This window comes from Equus asinus, chromosome 4 (genome assembly GCF_041296235.1).
Source record: "Equus asinus isolate D_3611 breed Donkey chromosome 4, EquAss-T2T_v2, whole genome shotgun sequence".
Classification (NCBI taxonomy): domain Eukaryota; kingdom Metazoa; phylum Chordata; class Mammalia; order Perissodactyla; family Equidae; genus Equus; species Equus asinus.
Genome location: NC_091793.1, coordinates 109,971,861 through 109,992,863, shown reverse-complemented (window position 1 = coordinate 109,992,863; position 21,003 = coordinate 109,971,861). Strand labels below are relative to the sequence as shown.

The 21,003-nt window shown below is 40.2% G+C and overlaps 1 protein-coding gene across 7 annotated transcripts in view; it reads right to left on the bottom strand.

Annotated features, from left to right (window-relative positions):
* MYO3B (myosin IIIB) overlaps positions 1-21,003 on the bottom strand; it is a 414,167-nt gene that overhangs the window by 73,629 nt on the left and 319,535 nt on the right. For 5 of the 7 annotated variants that reach the window (XM_044768737.2, XM_070508081.1, XM_070508082.1 and 2 more), the window contains 2 exons: positions 16,458-16,542; positions 15,452-15,551 (listed from right to left, as the gene is read on the bottom strand). In XM_044768737.2, the coding sequence (XP_044624672.1) occupies positions 15,452-15,551; positions 16,458-16,542 (185 nt within the window). The remainder of the gene's footprint in view (positions 1-15,451; positions 15,552-16,457; positions 16,543-21,003) is intronic. The other 2 variants (XM_070508083.1, XM_070508084.1) reach the window with 1 other exon arrangement.

Sequence of the window (21,003 nt, the reverse complement as noted above, 5' to 3'; positions counted from 1 at the left end):
AGCAGGAAACCAGGGAGAGAACAAAGTGAGGAAAGAGAGAAAATACTCTCTTTTATTCCCCAGGTCCCTTCCTGTGGGGTTGTCTTGTGTTGACTGTGCCCCTGACTGCAGGTCATCTCTCTTCTCAAGACCCCTCTACCGACACGGCTCTCTCCTTGTGTGTTCTAGGCACTACACTCTTTCCTTGCCCCTTTAGGTGTATGTGGTAATGGTTCCACTCTCACTAGCCCCCGGGTAATACACTATCCTTTATGGTTTCCCTATATCTGCCCATAACCTTTTAAAATAATCCTTTTATTAAACAGTACCCAATTTCTCATAATTTGAGTGTGTAATATACTTCCTGCTGGGATTCTGTCTGATATGTTCCGTGTTTTATATATACATGTTCTTTCTAGGATGTGAGGAAAGGCCCATACCTGCAGGTCTCCTGTACAGTTTCTGTATCAAGGGAAAGACTGTTAATTTTAACAGGACAGGCAGGAAAACACTTTTAGGGGGTGAGTCAACTCAAAGGAAGCATGTAAAATGTTAATAATGGGAATGACAATCAATTTTTGTAAAATACTTCCTCAAATGCAGAGACCGCAATCATTTTACCATGGCAGGGAGGATGAAAAGTATCGGTCAATGCACAGAACTTCATCACTGATCCTTGACATCTTGTTATAGAACCATGTAACTTGAGGGAATTCACTTCCCAGTGAGGGCTACCTGCTTAAAACCAAGTCTAAATCCCTCATCTCTAGACGTTCAGTCAGGCTTTTCGTTGTGGTTATTATCTGGGAGTCCGGGGAGTACTTTGGAGTTTGTTTTTTTCTATATCTTGATTCTTCTCCAAATTCTACATAATTACAAATCAGCTTTTAGTAAAAGAAAAACCAAAGACAATTTTAAAACCCCAAAGCACAATATATGAGATTTCTGGGACCATTATTACTTTTATAAAATTAGTGGCCTAAGAAGTCAAAATAGGGTAACATTTACATTCAGATTGATGTTGAGATTCAGCAAAAAAACTGCTTTCAAGGAGAGCAGCAATACTAATATGTATGGTGCATAAATTATCTGAGCATATACAAGTGGCTCAGAAAACACTGCCCACTTTGTAGGGAGTTCAAAGTAAAATGTAAAATGATTTTATCTCAATCTTTATGTTCCAACTTTCATTCTAGAATTTAGTATCTTCAAGCATTCTAAGTTTTGCTTTTTTATTAACTTTTTTTTTTTTTTTTTTTAAACGAGGAAGGAAAAGACTGTAGCAACTTGCCTTGGCATCTTTGAGAAGCCATGGTTCTCTCCTTTTTGATTGCATACATGTCTTCTAGTCCAAAGGCTTTAGATCCTGGCACAGAATTTTCCTGAAGGCAGCCAAAGCTTTTAAGGGTCATTTGATGAATTACAGAGTCAAAGCCCCCAAAGAGAAGTCTGACTGAGAAAGTCGTAGCAATCCACAAATATCAGAAGAACTCACATGGAAAAAGCAGCAGCCATTTTTTCTTATTCAGTTATTGGGAAGCAAGAAGAAAAACCCTTCTATCAAGCTTTCTAACCACGAAATTGATAGTCTTCCAAATAAGTTAATTCCTTCCCATAGTATAGGGATTCTTAACCTGGGATGTAGACCATGATGGGACCATGAAGGTGTTGAGTCCTTGACATTATGTGGAAAATGTTGCAGGTGTGCATTTGCCCATTTTTTAGGGTTAGGGAGCATGGATTCCATTAGTTTCTCAGAGGGGCTCAGGATGTAGAAATGTCTGCCCAAGAATATGTAAAATCAGCCTGAATGACCATTTGTTAGGAGTGCTGAAGAGAAGATAATTACTCTAAAGTCAAAGTTTATAATTCCCTGGTTACAGATAATGTAAGCAAAACCTTCATGCAGTGTGTGTTCAATCCTCTAATCACTCAGCAGTTATTCATAGGTTGTCCTCTATGCTCATATGGGTTAATCTGCTCAGAGTGGTGGGTTAGAGGGAGCATCCATTCTAACTCCTCCTTTAAGGGGAGAGACAATGTGATGTACTTTTCCCAGTGCCTTCCCACAGTGTTAAATAAAAACTGCCGCATGAAATAGAGGTTCCACTAATGGAATGAATAAGAGGACACAGTCGAGAGGAAAGAATGAGCAGCCCACAAGAGATGAGAAGAGCCTTGGTCCCCAGACGGCAGCCCAAGTTGAAAATCAGAAGGCAGAGCACAAGTGTGATGCTGTGAGCTGAACTGCTCTGGGCGTGGGTAAATATAGCAGTGAAGGACAAGCGGAAGGGACACTTTGTAATTTGACCCTTGGAGATTTGCAGTGGATCTTTGGATGTTCCATCCCCCACCCATACCCTAAACATTCAGACCTTGTGTAATGAGTTAGCATGTGAACTGTCCTTTGGAGGACAAATCAGTTAAGAGCAGAAACAAGCCTAGAGCTCATTGCACTTATCTGATTTCTGCACAAATGCACAGTTTGATATTTAAAGTTGGTGTGTGCCCACAGGGAGAACCCCGTCATTGTGTCCTGGCATAAAAATGTCTCCCCTGAAATCAGGACAGTCTGTAAACTCATCCCTTAAGAGCTTTGTAGATCTCTTGCATTTGTTTCTTGGGCCTGGTTGAATTTGTTCTTTTAAATAGGCTACTGAGAGAAAATACCTGGCACCAATTCAGTGAAAAGGGATATCATTAATTTCTTCCTTTCAAAAGGATGGGTCCCTTTGGGAACACTGAGTCTTCATGTATATTAGGTCAGACAAACCTAGCCTAATGTCTGGGTAGACTGGCTGCTCTAATTGCTCACTGCTAAGCAGCCAAACAGACCCTTTTGGATAGTGGAGAAAGAAAATGGGGATCTGAGTCAGTGAGAGCTCTCAATATTCCTTATACCATTTAGGTGGATTAATGAAACATAACTCCCTCCCATTACACAAACTGCCAGACACAGAGAATACCAACAAATTAGTCCCACCCCTCTCAAATGCAGTAAATGTTCAAGTTGATAAACTCTTGAGATTTGTGGTGACATAGAAAAAAATGAGGTGCAGTTTATAGAAATCTTAGCACACTCCATAAGACTTGACAATTTGAATGGAAAGAAGGAAGGAGTAGTTAACTTGGAAATGAGGTACTTTCAGAAGTGATTCTCATTTGAGGAGTGAAACATCGCAGCAGCAGCAGCAGCTACACATTTATTAGGTGCCTACCACGTGCAGGCTCTAGTCTCATGCATTAATCCAGTGATCTGGAGTCTTATTTTCAAAGTACAAGTCCTGACCCAGAGTCCCCTCAAAGTTGCCAGAGCATCTCACACACCTCTCTCTCTCTCTCTCTCTCTCTCTCTCTCTCTCACACACACACACACACACACACACACACAAATTCTTAGGAACCTAGGAACACAAATCACAGTGCAGGGAAGTTCAGTGTAATAAAAGGCCAGGAAAGCACTGGAAAGATGGGCAAAATGCGGAAGTGGAGGGGTTTGAGGGGGGTGGTGGGCAGAGCTCAGGGAAGCTCTGATTGAGGACAGAGTGCAGTGATTTGTAGGGGATCAGGAAGTCACTGTGAATTGTTCTTAGTTGGGAGAAAAACTGAGGAATCCTTTAAACAACTTCATATTCACAGTTTTATAAGAAATGTATCTGTTCCCTTATTTTTTTTTAATGTCACAAGTAATTTTAACCCAAATCCAACAGCAGTCTGAGCTAAACAAAGCACCTATATCTAATGCCAATAATCCCCAGGGAGGGCTTTATGGCCTTGATTTTGTCTTCTTGCCTTTAAGCCTCATCAGGAGAGAGAGCCTGTGAAATCCTAAACTCTGACCAACAAACAGTCAATCAAATAACTTGGCTATAATGTAATATACTTTACAGTCTACAGCTGAACATAGAGCCAACTTTTCAATCCCTTGAGGTTTCTATTTTCTCCTCTTTCTTTGTAGAGCAAGGAGGAAAATACAGGGAAGAAGCTAAAATGGCTATCCAAAGAATCATCAAGAAGAGTCTGGGCCCTGAGAGCTGGTCCAGAGGCGTCACTTCCTCAATTTCTCCCTAGAATCCAGCTCTGGGTTGGGTTGTAGCCCTGGGTTGACCAACTAGGACTCAGTTTCCTCATCTGTAAAATGAGAGGGTTGAGCAAAAGGATCTCAAAGGCTTCTAGAATCCTACATGCAGATAGTCAGGCCATATGAACTTGGTAGAGAACTTACTCAAAGAAAAATGAAACATTCCCATGAGTAAGAAGCATAACCCAAGGCAGCAGCAAACTTTTGTTGAATGCTTACTATATGCCAAGTACTGTGATAAGCACTTTACATGTGTACCTTGCGATACAGGTACTTTTATTATTCCTATTTTACAGAGGAGGAAAGAGAGGCACAGAGAAATCAAGTACCTTTCCCAAAGTCACAAATCTGTTAGAGTGGCAGAGCTGGGATATAAGTTAAGTCTGTTTGACTCCAAAAACTGCTATACCACACTGCCAACGGTGTGGGACCATCATCTAAGGACATCTCTTCTTTGTAAGAGCTCCAAACTGGAAACAGTCCAGATGTCCAGCAACAGAAGAATGAATTCATAAAGTAGGATACTCTACAGCAATGAAAATAAACAAGCTAATCTTAAAAATATAATGTTAAGGAAAATAGAAGAAGAAAAAGTTAGAAACCAAAGAATACATGCTATGTGATTCCAGCTACACAAAGTTGAAAAACAAGCAAAATGAAACTATGATATTTGGGATGCATACTTAGGTGGTTACTTCTAAGGAGGAGAAACAGTCATAATCAGGAAAGGTATGTAGAAGGCTTCCGAGGAGCTGGCAAGTTCTGTTTTGTGTTCTCAGTTGTGGTTATGTGTGGGCTTTCTTTATAATAATTCATTACACTATCCATCCCGGTTTTAAACATTATTTTTCTGTAAGCATATTTCAGAATTTTAAAAAAGGTAAAACCCAAAACAACCACAATCTCATACCTCTTACATGTGAACTTTTCCCAGTGTGGAAAGGGAACAGCAGAGGGCTGGAAATATCTTTCCCTAGTCTTTATCTGGACAGTTCCTGATCCCCCTGCAGTTCTCAGCTTTGGTGTAAGACCCAGTATCCCGTTCACAGCTCCTACACTCCTGTGCTCACTCCTATCATTGCCCTGGTCAAACGGATCTGATTTCAGATTTACTTGTCCATTTCTCCCCTGGAATGTCAACTTCACAAGGACACGCCTGGGTCTTGCTTCCTTGTATATCACCAGCACCCAACACAGTGCCTGCCACTTAGTAGATGCACAATAAACATCTGCTGAATGAAGGTCTGACTGAATGAATAAGAAAGGCACATTTCACCCACTCCCAGCCTTCTCTGAAAAAAGCAACAATTTCTCTCTTGCTAAATAAGTTTTTACTGGAAGCAGAAAACTTCAGAGTTTTCCTGGTCATTCTAAGAGTTCTAAGTTACTTAAGGAGTATAAGTGGTGAGGAAACAAGAAAGTCAAATAAAAACGGAAACAGAGAAAAATCTTACTATGGTTCTGCACAAGGTCATATAACCAAGTTTTTCCCTCAACTTATTTACTTTTAGACTATGTCTATCTTGCCTCACTAAAGCACTTAAAATTGATTACATTTATTTTAGAGAACATGCTTGTGTCACGGTTCTCACATGTTCAACTACCAAAAAACCAATTACCTTGTTCCTTTCAGGCTGTTCTTACTTTCTTGGCTAGGGAGTGAGTGCTAAGCCAAGACAGGAGTCATGTTTATTTAAAAAACATTTTTCTCCCTGATTATATCCATAAAAAATTCATTACTGCTCTACAAAAGACACTGTTAAGAGAATGAAAAGACAAGCCACAAACTGGGAGAAACATTTGCAAAACACATATCTGACAAATAACTGGTATCCAAAATATACATAGAACTCTTAACCCCTGCCCCCCAAAATAAGAACACAAACAAGACAATTTAGAAGTGTTCAAAAGAGCTGAACAGATCTTCACCAAAGAAGATATAGAGATGGCAAACAAGCATATGAAAAGATGCTCCACACTGTATGTCATTAGGGAAATGCAAATTAAAACAATAAGATACTACTACACACCTATTAAAATGGCAAAAATACAAAACACTGACAACACCAAATGTAGGTGAGGATGAGGAACAACAGGAACTCTCATTCATTGCTGGTGGGAATGCAAAATGGTACAGTCACTTTGGAAGATAGTTTGGCAATTTCTTACAAAACTAAATATACTCTTACCATATAATCTAGCAATCATACTCTTTGGTATTTACCCAAAGGAGTTGAAAACTTATGTCCACACAAAAACCTGCACAAAAATGTTCATAGCAGCTTTATTCATAAGTGTCAAAACTTGGAAGCAATCAAGATGTCCTTTAATAGGTGAATGGATAAACAAACTGTGGTACATCCAGACAATGGAATATTTTCAGTAATAAAAAGAAATGAACTATCAAGCCGTGCAAAGATATGAAGGAACCTTAAATGCATATTGTTAACAGAAAGAAGCCAATCTGAAAAGGCTATATACCATCCGATTCCAACTATATGACATTCTGGAAAAGGCAAAATTATGAAGACAGAAAGAAAAATCAGTGGTTGCCAAGAGCTTACGAGGAGGGCGGAGGGGATGAATAGGTGGAATACAGAGGATTTTTAAGCAAATGAAACTACTCTGTTTAATACTGCAATGGTGGATACACACCACTATATATTTGTAAAAACTCCTAGACTATACAACACAAAGAGTAAGCCCTACTGTGATTTATGGACTTTAGTTAATAACAATATATCAATCTTGGCTCATCATTGTAACAAATGAGCCACTCTAATGCAATACTTTAATAATAGAGGAAATGGGGAAGGGAAGAGAGAACTCTATACTTTCTGCTCAATTTTTCTGAAAACCCAAAACTACTAAAAAAAAGTCTATTAAAGAAACTCAAAAAAATTTATTACTTCCAATCTTGGAAAACAAACAAAAGTAAAAAGAAGAAAAATCACTTCACTCCTACCACCATACTAGCCTATGTTTAATTTTAAAGTTGAAAAGAATCCTTTAAAATGAAACTAACTAGGCAGCCAAGGTTAACAGGGTAGTTTACGTGCTGTTTCAAATACATCAAGTAAGAAAAGAATTTAAAATAAAATTCCTCCCGGCATGTTTTACAGCCATGCCGTCAACATCCAATTCTGGAAGCCAAGTACCCTAACCTGACTCGCACACCCCCACCTTGCATTGTTTGGCAGCTGCACTCCCGATGTTCTGGGTCAACGCCAGAACCTAACTTGGCATCAGCAAAAACAGCATCCTGACCTGACACCCTCAGGAAAGCACCAGAAAAGTTCCTGCTGAACTCTCTTTAGATATGTTGGCAGTAACAATCTAAGCAGAAATAATGTCCAAAAATGGTCCAACTTTATAACGTGCTTTAATGAGTTGCAGGAATGAAAACAGGCTCTCACAAGGCTTTCCCTGAGATATGTGGCCTCGGGAATTGTGGCTGACAAATGACCCCCATGGCTTCTAACTATCAGCTCTCATAACGGCAGCCACTTTCCCCTTCAGCCTCAACTCCTCCAACACAGAATCTCACTGACTCAGCTGGCTGAGGAGTGGATGTGGTGCTGACCTATGTGGACCACACCCCTTCCTCCTTATCATCCATATCCCCAAATTTCAGGGGAAGCGGGTGTCAAAATGAGACTTTTCCTCTTAATAGAGATGCTACAGAATCCCTTTAGAAAGCTACAATTTTGACAGAGGCCTCAGTTGGGGTAAACTGCCACAACTGCAACTGATGTTCCAAGCACTCGCTTTGCATTCTCCAAAATTACAAAATAAAGCAAAACAAAAACAAACTCAAAACCCAGATCTAGTAAAAATGAGAAAAGTCTTTTAAGCCAAATAGAGAAGGTGTATGATTAATATAAATGGGGCTAAATTAGAAATTAAATTTGGGATTTTAGGAGAACTCTAATCTCCTCTCCTCCTTTTCCTTCCATCCCTCTGCCCTCATGCCCACAAGCCTCAAACAAGCCTCCTTATGCTGGCTTTGCCTAAATTCTTTTGCAAAAAGCCAGGACAGACACATGAGAGATATGTGCAAGTATTCAGTCCTGGTGGGTGTTAGAGAAATTTTGCCTTGCAGTGGCTGGCAGAGGCAGTAGAGTTTATAAAATAGAAATATCCTTTAAAGGCAATAATTCCTAATAATTTTAGAAATTGAGATACTTTACAAAAGTCTGGAACAGTTCCCTCCTCCTCCTCTACATGAAAGTTATAAGTAAATGTAACTTTGTTCTTGACAACTTCCTGAGAATTTAATGAGACCACTTGAGATAAATATGGATACTCAGTATGTTACCAAACCTGCCTTGGAAAATAACAGCTGCAAAGACCAAGATATTAGAATTACATTAGTCTTTTAAGTGTCTTATTTCACTTCCTGGCCTATGGGTGACATATAGTAGGTGCTCAAGAAGTGTTTGTTGAATGAATAGAAAGTCATATATATAGTTCATTTTTTCTGATTCAGTATAGTATCATAGAGATAGGAGATGTCTGGAGCAGTCTTCCGCAAAGGGTAGTCCCCAGATCAGCAGGATCATATCCCCTGGGAACACAATAAAAATGCAAATCCACCCTCTCTTACACCCCACACAAAATTGGAAACAATGGAGTAGGCCAGCAATCTATGTTCTAACAAGGGGTCCAGGTGAAGCTGATGCCCACTGAAGTTTGAGAAACGCCGGTCTAAAAAAGATCCTTTAACAAGGAGGTGTTTTTTCTACCTCCCATGCTAAAGGTAAGAATTATATGCCTGTAATTCCTTTACCCTCTCATTGAGAAAAGTCCCGAGACTGGGGCTTTATTGGTCTCACTGATGGGGGTTTATGGCGAATCCTATGGCACCCAGGCAAGAAGAAAAGATGGCTCAGCTCAACAGGAGCTGAAAAGAGCAGGGATTCAGAGCACCAGAGACTACCCCTCCAGGAAGGCACAGAGGCGGCCTCCAAGTCTTGTGTGTGGTGTTCCGTAATAGCATTGGGTGTGGGGCAGAGAGGCGCAGTAGCCTTCCCTCCATGTAGGGTCTGGTTTCCATGTGCCTTCCTGAAAGGGATTATGTTGCCTTTGAGATTCCGTTGTAAGAACACGCTCTCCCTGTCAAATGGGCGACATCTGAGCCCTTTATGATCACAATGGTTGCTATTTGGCCAGCTGCTTGCATCCCCTTCCAAGCCCAGGCGGCCAGTGTGAGGCGATTCTGTGTCACAGATCTAAGGCTTAGTCTTGCCTGATATGTGATCTAATTTGAAAAAAAAAATGTTCTGGCTCAAATCAAGTTCAACTTCCAGTATTAATATAGGGTGACCGACTTTGTCCCAGTTTGCCTAGGGCAGTTCTGGTGTTAGCATTAAAAATCCACATCCTGGAAAACTTTCAGTTCCAGGAGTATTGAGATGTTTGGCCACCCTAAGGATTAAGAGTACCAAGGATAAAATACAGCCCAAGTTCGCTTTCTGATAGCTGAACTGTGCCAAGATCAATAAAATGTAGTAATGAATGACAAGAAAGGTAAAAAATAATGAAGTAGATAGGATCAGAGAAACAACTAGGTGAAAGAAAATGTGTGTGATTTGCTCAGCAAATCTGAAGAAAGCTGTGAAATCAGATCACTGAAGCTCAACATTAGACTCTCTCTGGGGGCTCTACTGCACCCCGACACTGTGTACTGCCAAGTGTGACTCCCTCGGAAGGCTGATACAATACTGCTTGCTCCTCAGCTCCCTAAAAACGTACCACTCTTCAAGACGCGAAGTAAAGTTACTCTTAGCAAGTGCAATGGCTTTTTGACCTTCAAAAAGAAATATGAATAATTTATACTACCTGTAGATGAGAAGATAACCAAGGTCAGGACTGCCTGACTTAGGTGAGGTATCGCAGGAAACCCAAGGGCAGGTAATGACAGGCCCCAAACAAGCAGGTCACAAAGTTAAACTAAAGCGCATGTACTTTACACTAAGGAAATACAGGTAAAGCACAAGCATGTGCCCAAAGTAGATACTTCCTCCATATGTGGCTGCTCCCTTTCTTTTATTCATAGAGGATTTCCTCAGATCTCCCATGTAGATCCATTTTTTTTAGTGTAGTAAAAATGCTTAAAATCTATTTTTTAGATCACAATAAAGGAGAAAAGAGAGAAGGGGGAAGGAAAGTATGTTACAATAAGTGTCATTAACAATAGCAAGACACATCAGCTTTGTGTTGAGAGAGGGGAAAGTAAGAATAATTAGGCACATTAAGTAAAAATCATAATGGTCGAGGGTGAATGCAAGGGTAGACGGTTTCATTTCACAATGGTCTCTGAGGATCTCTCTGCACTACAGCCCAGTGTGATAATTGTTAATAATCATGTCCCGAGACACTAAGAATAAGGAGAATTGTGTTGAGTACGCTCAGTATGAAAGGGAGTCGTGGGTTTTAGAGTTTCAGCTGTCTGGAAAACATAACTTACGTAGAATAGCTCGTCCATTGGTGATGTCTACAGTCTATCCTGAACCCAGTAGCTGGAGTAAGCATGCCACTCTGCTGAAAATGCTCAGTGGCTCTCCACATCACTGAGTTTACACCCTCACTCCTCAAAATGTGGACCTCAGATCAACAACATCAGCACCATGCGGAAGTTCAGCAGTGTTACACAATCTCAGGAACCACCCAGACCTGCTGACTCACAATCTTCATTTTAACCAGATCATCAGGGTGTTAGTTACGACTTTAAGAGGTACTGACCTGCATCATTTGGCCCCTTCACCTCCTACGATTCTCTTCCTAGCTCTCTCAGCTCCAATCACATGGGCTTCTTTCTACTCCTTACGTATTACATGCATGCTTTCTCCTCAGGGCCTTTGCCATAGCTGTTCCCTCTGCCTGTAATGCTCTTCTCCTAGATAGCCACGTGGCTAACTAGCTCACTACCTTCAAGACGTCTCAATGAAGCTCACCCTGACCACCCGATTTAAAAGTACACCATCCTCCAAATCCATCCTCCACACTTTGGCCACTCCTGATCTCTGCTGCTGTATTTTCTCCCCCATAACACTTTGCCCTTCTAAGATCCCATACAATTGACTGATGTGTTATGCTTATTGTTTATTGCTGTCTCCTTCTGCTAGAACGTAGCATCATGAGGATAGGAATTTTTGACTATGTTGTTCCCTGATGTGTCACATGAGCCTAGAACAGTGCCAGTGACGTGTGGTCTGCAGGCTGATTCTTGTTACTGGTCCCAACAAGATTAGTAAAGAAATTTAGAGCAGTTTAATTTAGAGTAAGAAATTTAGAAAAGTTTAGATCAATTTGTTATTGACACACACATGAATGTGTGATTGTTTATATTGTAATTCATTTTTACTGTATTTCACCAAAGTATCAGACTGCGCAAACTGGAAGTTAAAACAACCAACCCAGAACTGGTCTTTCAAAATAGTTTGAGAAGTACTGGCCCAGGACAGTTCCCAGTACTAAGTAAGTGTTAATAATTGTTTATTGAATAAATAAATAAAGAACAAATGCCTAAAGAATAAATTTTTACATAGTAAAATCAGATCAGGTTTATATATATGCCTGTCAGTCCAATTAAATAATTTCGCTGCTTGGACTAGTGGCAAAGTGATTCGTTTTATGCACTTCCTGGGTATACTGTGCTTTCTTCTTCTATGTGAGGAATGAGTCAGGCTCAAATGGACCAAATCAAGACCTTCTGAGACTCTCTGACTAAGGAGTTGAAGACAGCCTTTGTCCAAGCCCTACATCTGCACACTTCTTTATCTGCCTGCTCTGAGCAGAGCTGGCCTGATCAGGTAACTTTATTCTACGCCTCCGTCCACCTCCCATCCCACCAGACCCCTTTACAGAACAATGAAGTAAGCACTCACTGCAAGTTAGAAGGCAAATTTTGCTGGCTGTTAGCGGGTATTTTAAACAGAAAAGGTCACAATATTCTCATTCAGCCTTTCACAGAAAGATGGGTTGAAATAACGGGTTATTTAAGGCAAAGAATTAAACACAAAGGTATAACTTGCTAAAATGTCTCTTACAGAATGTACTCTTGTTTTTGCAGCTGAGAACCTTGAAAACATAAACAAAACTGGAAAACTATTGTACTTCAGTCCATCTTTGCTGCTTTCTAAGGTCAAGGGGAATGTGATTTTCCTAATGCTTTTTCCTGCCTAAACCTTCTTTCCCTCTCTTCCTGTCCAAAACAACAACAGCCACAAAATAAACAGCTTGGCTCATTTTAACTTGTTCTTCTGGTACGTTATACTTATTTAGGGGTGACTAAGAGACATTTATTTTGTTCCAGGATTATTAGAAATACAGTTTAAAACTTCTCTCTTTTCTCTGACTCACTCAAAATTTTCATTTCATTTTTGCTTCCAATTTATTTCATCATGGCTTTGGATACTCAAGAATTCAATTTGAGGACCTAGGCTACGTTGCAAGGAGAGAATTCAGAAATGAAAAGAGATGATCCCAGAGAGTATAAAATCTAGTAGATGCAGGAAAATAATTATAATAAAAGGCGGGATGTGATAAATACTGTAAGAATAAAGGGCACAGAGGGAGCCACTGTGAATCCTGAAGAATGGAGAGGACTCAGAGTAAAAGGGAAAACAAATGGGGGGCGGGGCACACGGCAAGGTGCAGGGGCAGGGCAGATGGAGCAGCATGAACAAAGTCACATACAAGGGCAAGAATGCACCAGGCATGCTTGGAGAACAGAGAATAGTTTTGTTTGTTTGTTTGCTTGTTTTCCTTTTTTTGTAAGATTGGCACCTGAGCTAACAACTGTTGCCAATCTTTTTTTTCTTTTTTCCGCTTTATCTCCCCAAATCCCCCCGGCACATAGTTGTATATCTTAGTTGCAGGTCCTTCTAGTTGTGGCATGTGGGACACCACCTCAATGTGGCCTGACGAGCAGTGCCATGTCCACGCCCAGGAACCAAACTTGCAAAACCCTGGGCTGCCACAGTGGAGCGCAAGAACTTAACCACTTGGCCATGGGGCCGGCCCTGAGAATAGTTTTGATATTCTGAAGCACAGATGAGGGAGAGAGATCAGTGGAAGACAGAGCTGGAAAGGAAGATTAGGACCAGAACAGAGGCAGCCGTGAATGTCATGCCAAGCAGCTTAGAGTTGATGCTGGAGCAATGGGGAGCCACTGAAGAATATGGAGGAAGGGAATTTCATGATCATGGTATGCTTTTAAACAGCTCCTCAGGCATGTGTGCATAAGAGAAGTTGAAGGAGAAAAAGAATGGAAGCAGGAGGTCCACTTAGGATGCTGTTTACAAGAGTATAAGGAGGAGTGATGGTCATCGTGGCAGACCCAATAGAGAACTGTCTAGACTAGAAGGAATAATTTGACAGGAAAGTGCACATGAGCCATTTACAGCAGGTCAGATGTAAAGTTATGACTAAGTTTCCTAAAGACTGGTAAAGATGGTTGTAATCTAACAAGTCTCTTTAATAGTTAATTCAAAATGCCATATATTTTTACTCCCGCTGAACTATCTCATCAAAACTTAATGCCTTACAATAAACTTTATTTCCCTACTTCATACTTATAATATAAATGCAAAGTTCATCTATATCAATAACAATAACTACCATAGCAGCAGCTGACATAATAAGGTACCCTTACTATGAACCAGAAAGTGTGTTATACCCTTTACCTACACTAGCTCATTTAATCCTCAGTATAACTCCTCAGCTATGAACTACTCATTTTCTTTATTTTATATGCATAAGTCCTGAGGTAAGGAGTAATTACATAACTTTATTAACACTACACAGGAAAGCAGAGATTTGAATCCAGGCAGGTCTGATCCCAGAACTTGTACCTTTGGCTACTCAACCATACTTAAAATTTTTCTTTTTACATGTATTTTAAAGTTACATCTATTTTAAAGAATGCTAAAAGAGAACAAATAGAAGACGAGATAAGTAGAAAACAAATAGCAAGATGCCAGTATTAAACCGAAACATATTCCATAACCGCATTAAATGTAAATGGTCTAAGCACCTGATTAAAAGGTAGAGGTTATCTGTTTGGATAGAGAAAAATGCCAACTAAATTCTTGCATAATGGATTCTGCTCCACTACACTGTCTTTTCCCTAAATTTTCCTCTTTCCTGTAACTACTCCTACCCCGACCTCATTGTGGCCGTATTCCTGAACACTATCTGGCTGTGGGGACAATATTCCCTTTGACAAGCTTATCATTTCTTCATATCCATTTAAAAGGTTCTGCTATAATACACTCATCCTCTCTTGTCTTTCTCCAAGAGCTTAAGTTCCATATGGACTGGAGGTCCGAACATATTTATTATGCATTTTCCACTTCATATAATACTACTTTGTCACTGAAAAACAGGCTAAAAAGAGAGTCCTGAGAAAAATATTTCAGAAAAATAGATGAGGTCGATAGTAAGCGTAAAGGTGGTATTTTACATTAAAAGGTTTCTTTCTTTGGAATGGTCCACATTGTCCTTTGTATGTTGTGGTTCATAAATATTTCTTGTGATCATGCTTCTATTTTATCTTCTAGAAGTACTGATTATAGCCACTCATAAGCCTGAAAACTGACTTTTAAGATGTTCTGTGGAAAAGAATTTAGAAAAGGGGCCAGAAATAGCTATTTCCCAAAGGAGTATGGCAAGATGTCTGTATTCCTGCTGAAAGAGTGGCCATGTTGCCAAAAGGGTAGAACTACTTACTAAATCCACATTCTTTCTTTTTTTTTTTTTTTAAAGATTGGCACCTGCGCTAACATCTGTTGCCAATCTTTTTTTTTCTTCTTTCTCCCCAAAGCCCCATGGTATATAGTTGTGTACTTTCTTTGTGGGTCCTTATAGTCGTGGCATGTGGGACACCACCTCAACTTGGCCTGACGAGCGGTGCCACTTCTGCGCCCAGGATCTGAACCAGTGAAACCCCAGGCCGCCGAAGTGGAGCTCGTGAACTTAACCATTCAGCCACGGGGCGGGCCCCTAAATTTACATTCTTTACCAAGCCCTGGATTTGGATCCTGAATGATCTGCTCCACTGAAAGCTGGTCAGCTGTTTATCTTTTCTTTAACAAAATGAAGTTTGAAGCAGTTTCCTAATTTGAGGTTCTTATAACCGAAGGGAAAAGTATTTTCTTCCCTCAGAAAAGTAAACTTAAGTGGCATAGGTAGGCAGTAAAATGCTACCTTTAATACAAGTTTTGCTTCCAGCCTTTATGGCTTCCCAAACCTGCACTTTTTGCTAACATTAAGTCATATTACTATCTGAGTCCTGTCTTCTAGACAGTCCTGCCCAAACAACTCATTAAAAAGTACACAAGCACGTGAATGGTAGAAGCAGCGTGCAATCAAAAATGTTCTTCTTACCAGGTTTTGCAGGGGCTCCCCTTGAGGGACTTAGTCCTGGGTGATCTGGAGCAGCATGGCATGTCCGAGAAGACAGTGAGTCAGTTCCAGATACTGAGTGCTTCAGAAAGACCCGGTAAGAGAAACATTATTTTTATCCTCTGATGAAGCAGCTTTAAGGACATGGCTTCCATTTAATGAAGGGACCCCGAACCCCAACTGTATGAGGAAGAAACTAAGTATACTGGGGTCATGCTGTAAGTTGCCCCTGTCTTGCATTAAAATTGAGTGGAGATCCTCTCCTTGGGGCAATTAGTAGTAAAGGTTCAACACCTTGTGCTCCATTCACGTCTTCCTTTGAACAAGTCAATCTAGCCCCTTCTTAAATTAATTATAGTCCAGAATATAAAAGCAGATATGTGCTGATTTTCTTCTATACTTAATTTTTATCCCTAAGAAAGAAAAAAGAAAACCTATAGGAAGGTATTAATCTACTTAACATTTCTAAGTACATCATCCAAAGGATTTTGTTTTTTTAATCTTACATATGCTCAGCAGAGTTACTGGCAAAAACTGTACATTTTCTTCATTTCATCCTTTCAACATCAAATAGTAGGCAGCAAAAATTGGATCAGACTTCAAAGCCTGCTGTGGGCTCCAAGTCACAGAGAGACGCCTCCATTTCACATATTGAATTCGAGCAGGATATCAAAGTGCTACCAAAGAACCTCGGGTCCTTACTCAAAAAGAGGCTCTAACATCTGTAGAGAGTGGAGTGCACAGACAAATCACCTCAGGGAGCAGCTAGCATTTATTCTCAGCAGCAAATTTCCAGGCTTTTGATTCTCTCTTCGCTGTACCTCCCTGTCTCTCTGCTGAACCAAAGTTCTTTAGCAAGCTAGGCTTTTGTCTCAAAGACTTCAAAATATCACTAACAGTCTCATGTTTGGATGGCCCGACCAAGTAGCCACAGACAGGCTTCACATCCACAGACTTGGACGAGTCTGAAATAAGGATACACAGTTACCTCAGAATCAAGATGTTCAGCTACCTTATTTGGATGTCCTGTGAAGACACCACACCCTTTTGGAGAACTCTGGGCTTGTGAATACCTAAAAATAAAAATAATAATTTTTAAAATGCTTGAAAATGATAATTAAAACACTTAGAGTTGTTTTCCTCCAAAGATATATCAAAACATACTCTTAAATTAAACTTTCATTGTTTCCCATTCCAGTCCTTGGTTAAAAGGACATGGTCAGTTTAAGGAAATGCATCCTATGAGGTGTAGCTCCTACACCCACAGTCAGCCTGAGATCCTAAGACCCAAGACACTGCCCTTTTTAAAGGTGTGTAGTCCAACTTGGTCTACTTTTGAGCTTTCACAAACTTTACCAAGAAGGCAACCACACTGATGCTAAGGCTGCACTTTCCAGCACATTAATCACATTTTTAAATAATTCAAAACAGAGTCCTTAGTCAAACAAGTTTGGGAAACGCTGAGTTGTCCAGAGTTGAAGAGGTTTCCTTACTGCAGGAACGATCTTTTACAATCACAATACGCATTTATGGATTTCTAAAGGGGGGGGGGGATGCAGGGTTTCCTGAGCCAATTTGACCGAGAAACTTAAAAAGTGATAACCTAACATCTATTAAAATATTAATGTCTCATGGACCAAACGTTGGAAAAATCAATTGTGCTTCATCCCCAATTTCTTATAATTGGAACACACTGTACCAAAGTGTGATCATCATAACACACTGTTAAAATAGAATCTGTTTCTTACAATCCCTTTCAGATGGAATCCAGCAGAGTGGAAAGCACTGCCTACGGGAAGGGAAATCTAGGTTCTAACCCTGGCCTCAAGATCCCTAATTTCTCTTTCTCTCACACACACACACACACACACACAAATATGTGACTGAGTAAATTTCTGTAGTACTCAGGGTTCTGGTTTTCCTCATCTATAAAACGAGGGGATTGAGATAAATTATTCCCAAGGTCTCTTCTAGTTCTACATTAATAATCTTATTCTTTATTTAAACTGACAAATTCATTTTCTGATTTTTTTGTGAACAGTTCATGCATATTACCTTCAAATGCATCTATTTATAGTAGTTTATAGCAATATACCGAATTTTTAAATATCACATCAGTACCTGAGGAGAGGTGGTTTCAATGATAAATTTATTTGTGTGTATATTTATGGAATGTAAGCTCCATGAAGGCAGGAACTAGATCTGCTTTACTCTATATTTTATATTGGCACCTAACCCAGTGTTTGGTACACTGTAAGTGGCTCAATAAATATTAGATAAGTTGAATGAATAAAAGAATGACTAGTGGACCCCCAAAATATGAGCCATGAAGATCAGTAAGAATACCCTTAACATTAAAAGTAAATTAATAAAAAGTAAATAAATTAGGAAATTTTAATATTTTGAAAAATGCTTTTATGTATCTAATGAGAGTTTCACAACCATTTGAGCTAAGTGCTTTAACAGTCACTATTATATAGATGAAGAAACTGAAGTTCAGAGAGGGTAAGGGATTTGCCCAGGGATCACGGTGAATGCCTGGTAGAGCTATGACACCGACCCCTGTTCGTCTGACTCCAAATCTTCTGCTCTTTCTCGGAACCGTGACACCCTCTATGTGGTTTGGTCTCTGTGCATTGGCCCCAGGGACTCATTCCTATCAGCCTAGGCAATCCCGGTGGTGGTGGGACACCTACACGACAGGTGGACTCGGAGATCCTCTAGGAGTCCTGATAAGCTCTGGAGAAAATCTAAGGAAAAGAGTTTGGCTGTTTCAACAATCAATTTCTGCTTTTTCTGCCCCAAGAAAGAAATGAACCTCTTAAGAACTCCTCTAGCTTGCACAGCTTTTCAGGATCCAAAGGCCAGTGGCAGACACCTTCCAACTCTCTACTGGGGGTTGGCTCATCAGTTCGACTCCCTCCTCACTCAAGCCTTTGGACGATTCTAAGGCAGCTCAATGTACTGTTTATATGTATTACTTGGTTCTAAAAAGGCAGAGGCAGGGTGGTAGTGTCCACAGGCAAACAGGTGAGAAAATATTTGATTAAGCAAAGTTAAGCAGGTTTCTTTCCTGAGAGGCTTTCTAGAACTTTTAACTTAATAATATGCACAATGAAACCCTAAGAGAGGAAAAGAATGGGCAGGATTTTCCAGAGGTTATTTTAACAATAGAACCCTTCTCCTATGGAGCGTGTCGGGGGTCTACTAGTTCCTATAACACGCCTTAGGAAACACTGATCCAAGCAGCACTTATTTCAAACAAATTCCCATTTGCCTTTAGAAAATGGTCTACAAGTCAATATTCTTCAAAAGTCTAACTGTCACAACCCCTTTGCAGCAATTTCATCAGATAAGTTGTCAATTGCCTCAGGGACTTGAGACTGGCAGTAAGTGGATAATGCTCTGCAAGCTGTCACCACCAAAATAAGGAAAAGCACAGTAATAACAAATAGCCAATGCTTATTGCATGCATACATGCCACTAGGCACCTGGCAAAGCATGGATACATGGTTATCTCAACTAATACTTCCAAAAACTATATGGATTGGTTTTATTTTTATTTTTATTTTTTTTGGTGAGGAAGATTGGCCCTGAGTTAACATCTGTTGCCAGTCTTCCCCTTTTTCCTTGAGGAAGATTGTCCTTGAGCTAACATCTGTGCCAATCTTCCTCTATTTTGTATGTGGGATGCTGCCACAGCATGGCTTGACAAGCAATGTGTAGGTCTGCACCCAGGATCCAAACCTGTGAACCCCAGGCTGCTGAAGTAGAGCACGTGAACTTAACCATTAGGCCACTGGGCTGGCCTCTGGATTGGTTTTATTTTTATACCTATTTTATAGGTGAGGGAAGTAAGAGTCAAGAAGCTAATGACTTGCTTTATGTCATAACTAGTAAACAGTGCAGCATAAGACCGGCTGCCACAGAAAAGGAAACTCCAAAGGGAAATTATTGATTCAGGCAAAGATTATCAATTGCTGATAAAACCTTTAGACAAATGGTTAATGGGGAACAGGACATTCATATGGTACCAAAGGACCACTGGACAGATTCCTTTTTCCTGGTCACAAGAGGAGCAGGTAACTAAATGTTGGAGAAATCAGAAGGACACCATCTTAATCCAGTACCAACCTTAGCACCACTAATGCCCAGGCAATACTGTCTTGTGAGGTGAGGCAATATGAAGTACTTGACATCACATAGGATATTTATATTTTTTCTTTTGCTTAAAAACATTTAGCTTGAATCTAATCAAAGCTTTAGATCTAACTTACAGTTTATCCAAAACACATGGCATAAAGGAATAAGCTAAGACCACAAAGAATGAAGCAGACAGATATGGAAGGTGAGCTATTTTATGGGATAATTGGCTCAATCTCTTAAAAAGTCAGTGCCATGAAAAAAGGGAGTATTGTATACTAAAAGAAATTTACAGACATAACAACTTGATGCAATGTCATGTCCTGGATTGCATCCCGGCTCGGACAAACACAGGTGTAAAGGACATTCTCGGAACAACTGGGGAAATCTGACCACAGATTGGTATTAGATGATATTAAGGAATTATTTTTAAAGCATGATATGATTTTGAATCTATAGGAAAGTTTTTAAAAAACAACACTGTCCTCAGCCTCTATTAGGTATTACATGCTAAGCAGCACAAGCTGTGAATCTGGTTATCAAAGAGTGGTGACTAGGAGGTAGCTGTCTCTCTCTATATGATTCACCTGCATATTTATTTCTAGGGCTTCTCTAGCCTCAGAAGCCACAACTAAAGTCTCAAGCAGATTGTCTCCAGAGCTCGGCCACTTGGCTGCTTCACCGCACTCAGTTCATTCAACTGTGGGTTCTAGGGGAGACAGAAACTCTCAGTCACTGTTGAGAACCCTTCTGCTGGGCATCTGTCCTGCAAAAGCCCCAAAATAAACTCATGTCTAATTCCCTCTTCTTAAACTCTGATCCCAGTGTGACTGAATGAGAGGCAAGGTGAAGGCTGGCTCACCAGTCTGTGGCTGCTGAGAACGCCCACCATCTCTCTTCTCATGCAGCAAAGATCCATGAGGCCAGCTGGCTTTGTCATGCTGGGCTGGCTGAAGTCACCATGTTCTAAGGACTGGGTCTCAGCTTTGCAGGCTCCAAAATTCAGTTTGCTAGTTCATTGAGGGGTGATGATTTTCTTGGGAGGTGAGCTGCACTAACCAAACTCAGAAGAGTCATATTTGAAAAGTAGAATGCTAGTGTGTGATTTCACAGTGAGTCGTACGACCGAGACCATCCTTTGCCCCTCACTAGTTGACTGATAGACTCTGGACTGAATTATGCATCAGAAGTCGAGCAGAGGAAGCAGGGTGCTCTTTGAGGATTGGATCAACCAAGATAGTCTTGCAATTAGCCTTTTTACTTTAGGGTTAGAATCAGTACCTTTTTTCTTGGACAGGAATAGAGACACACTAGTTACTCTCTGACTCTCCATTTTCTAAACTTCATTTAAATTTCTTTGTGCAGTTTTTCTTAACTTTGATAAAATTTGC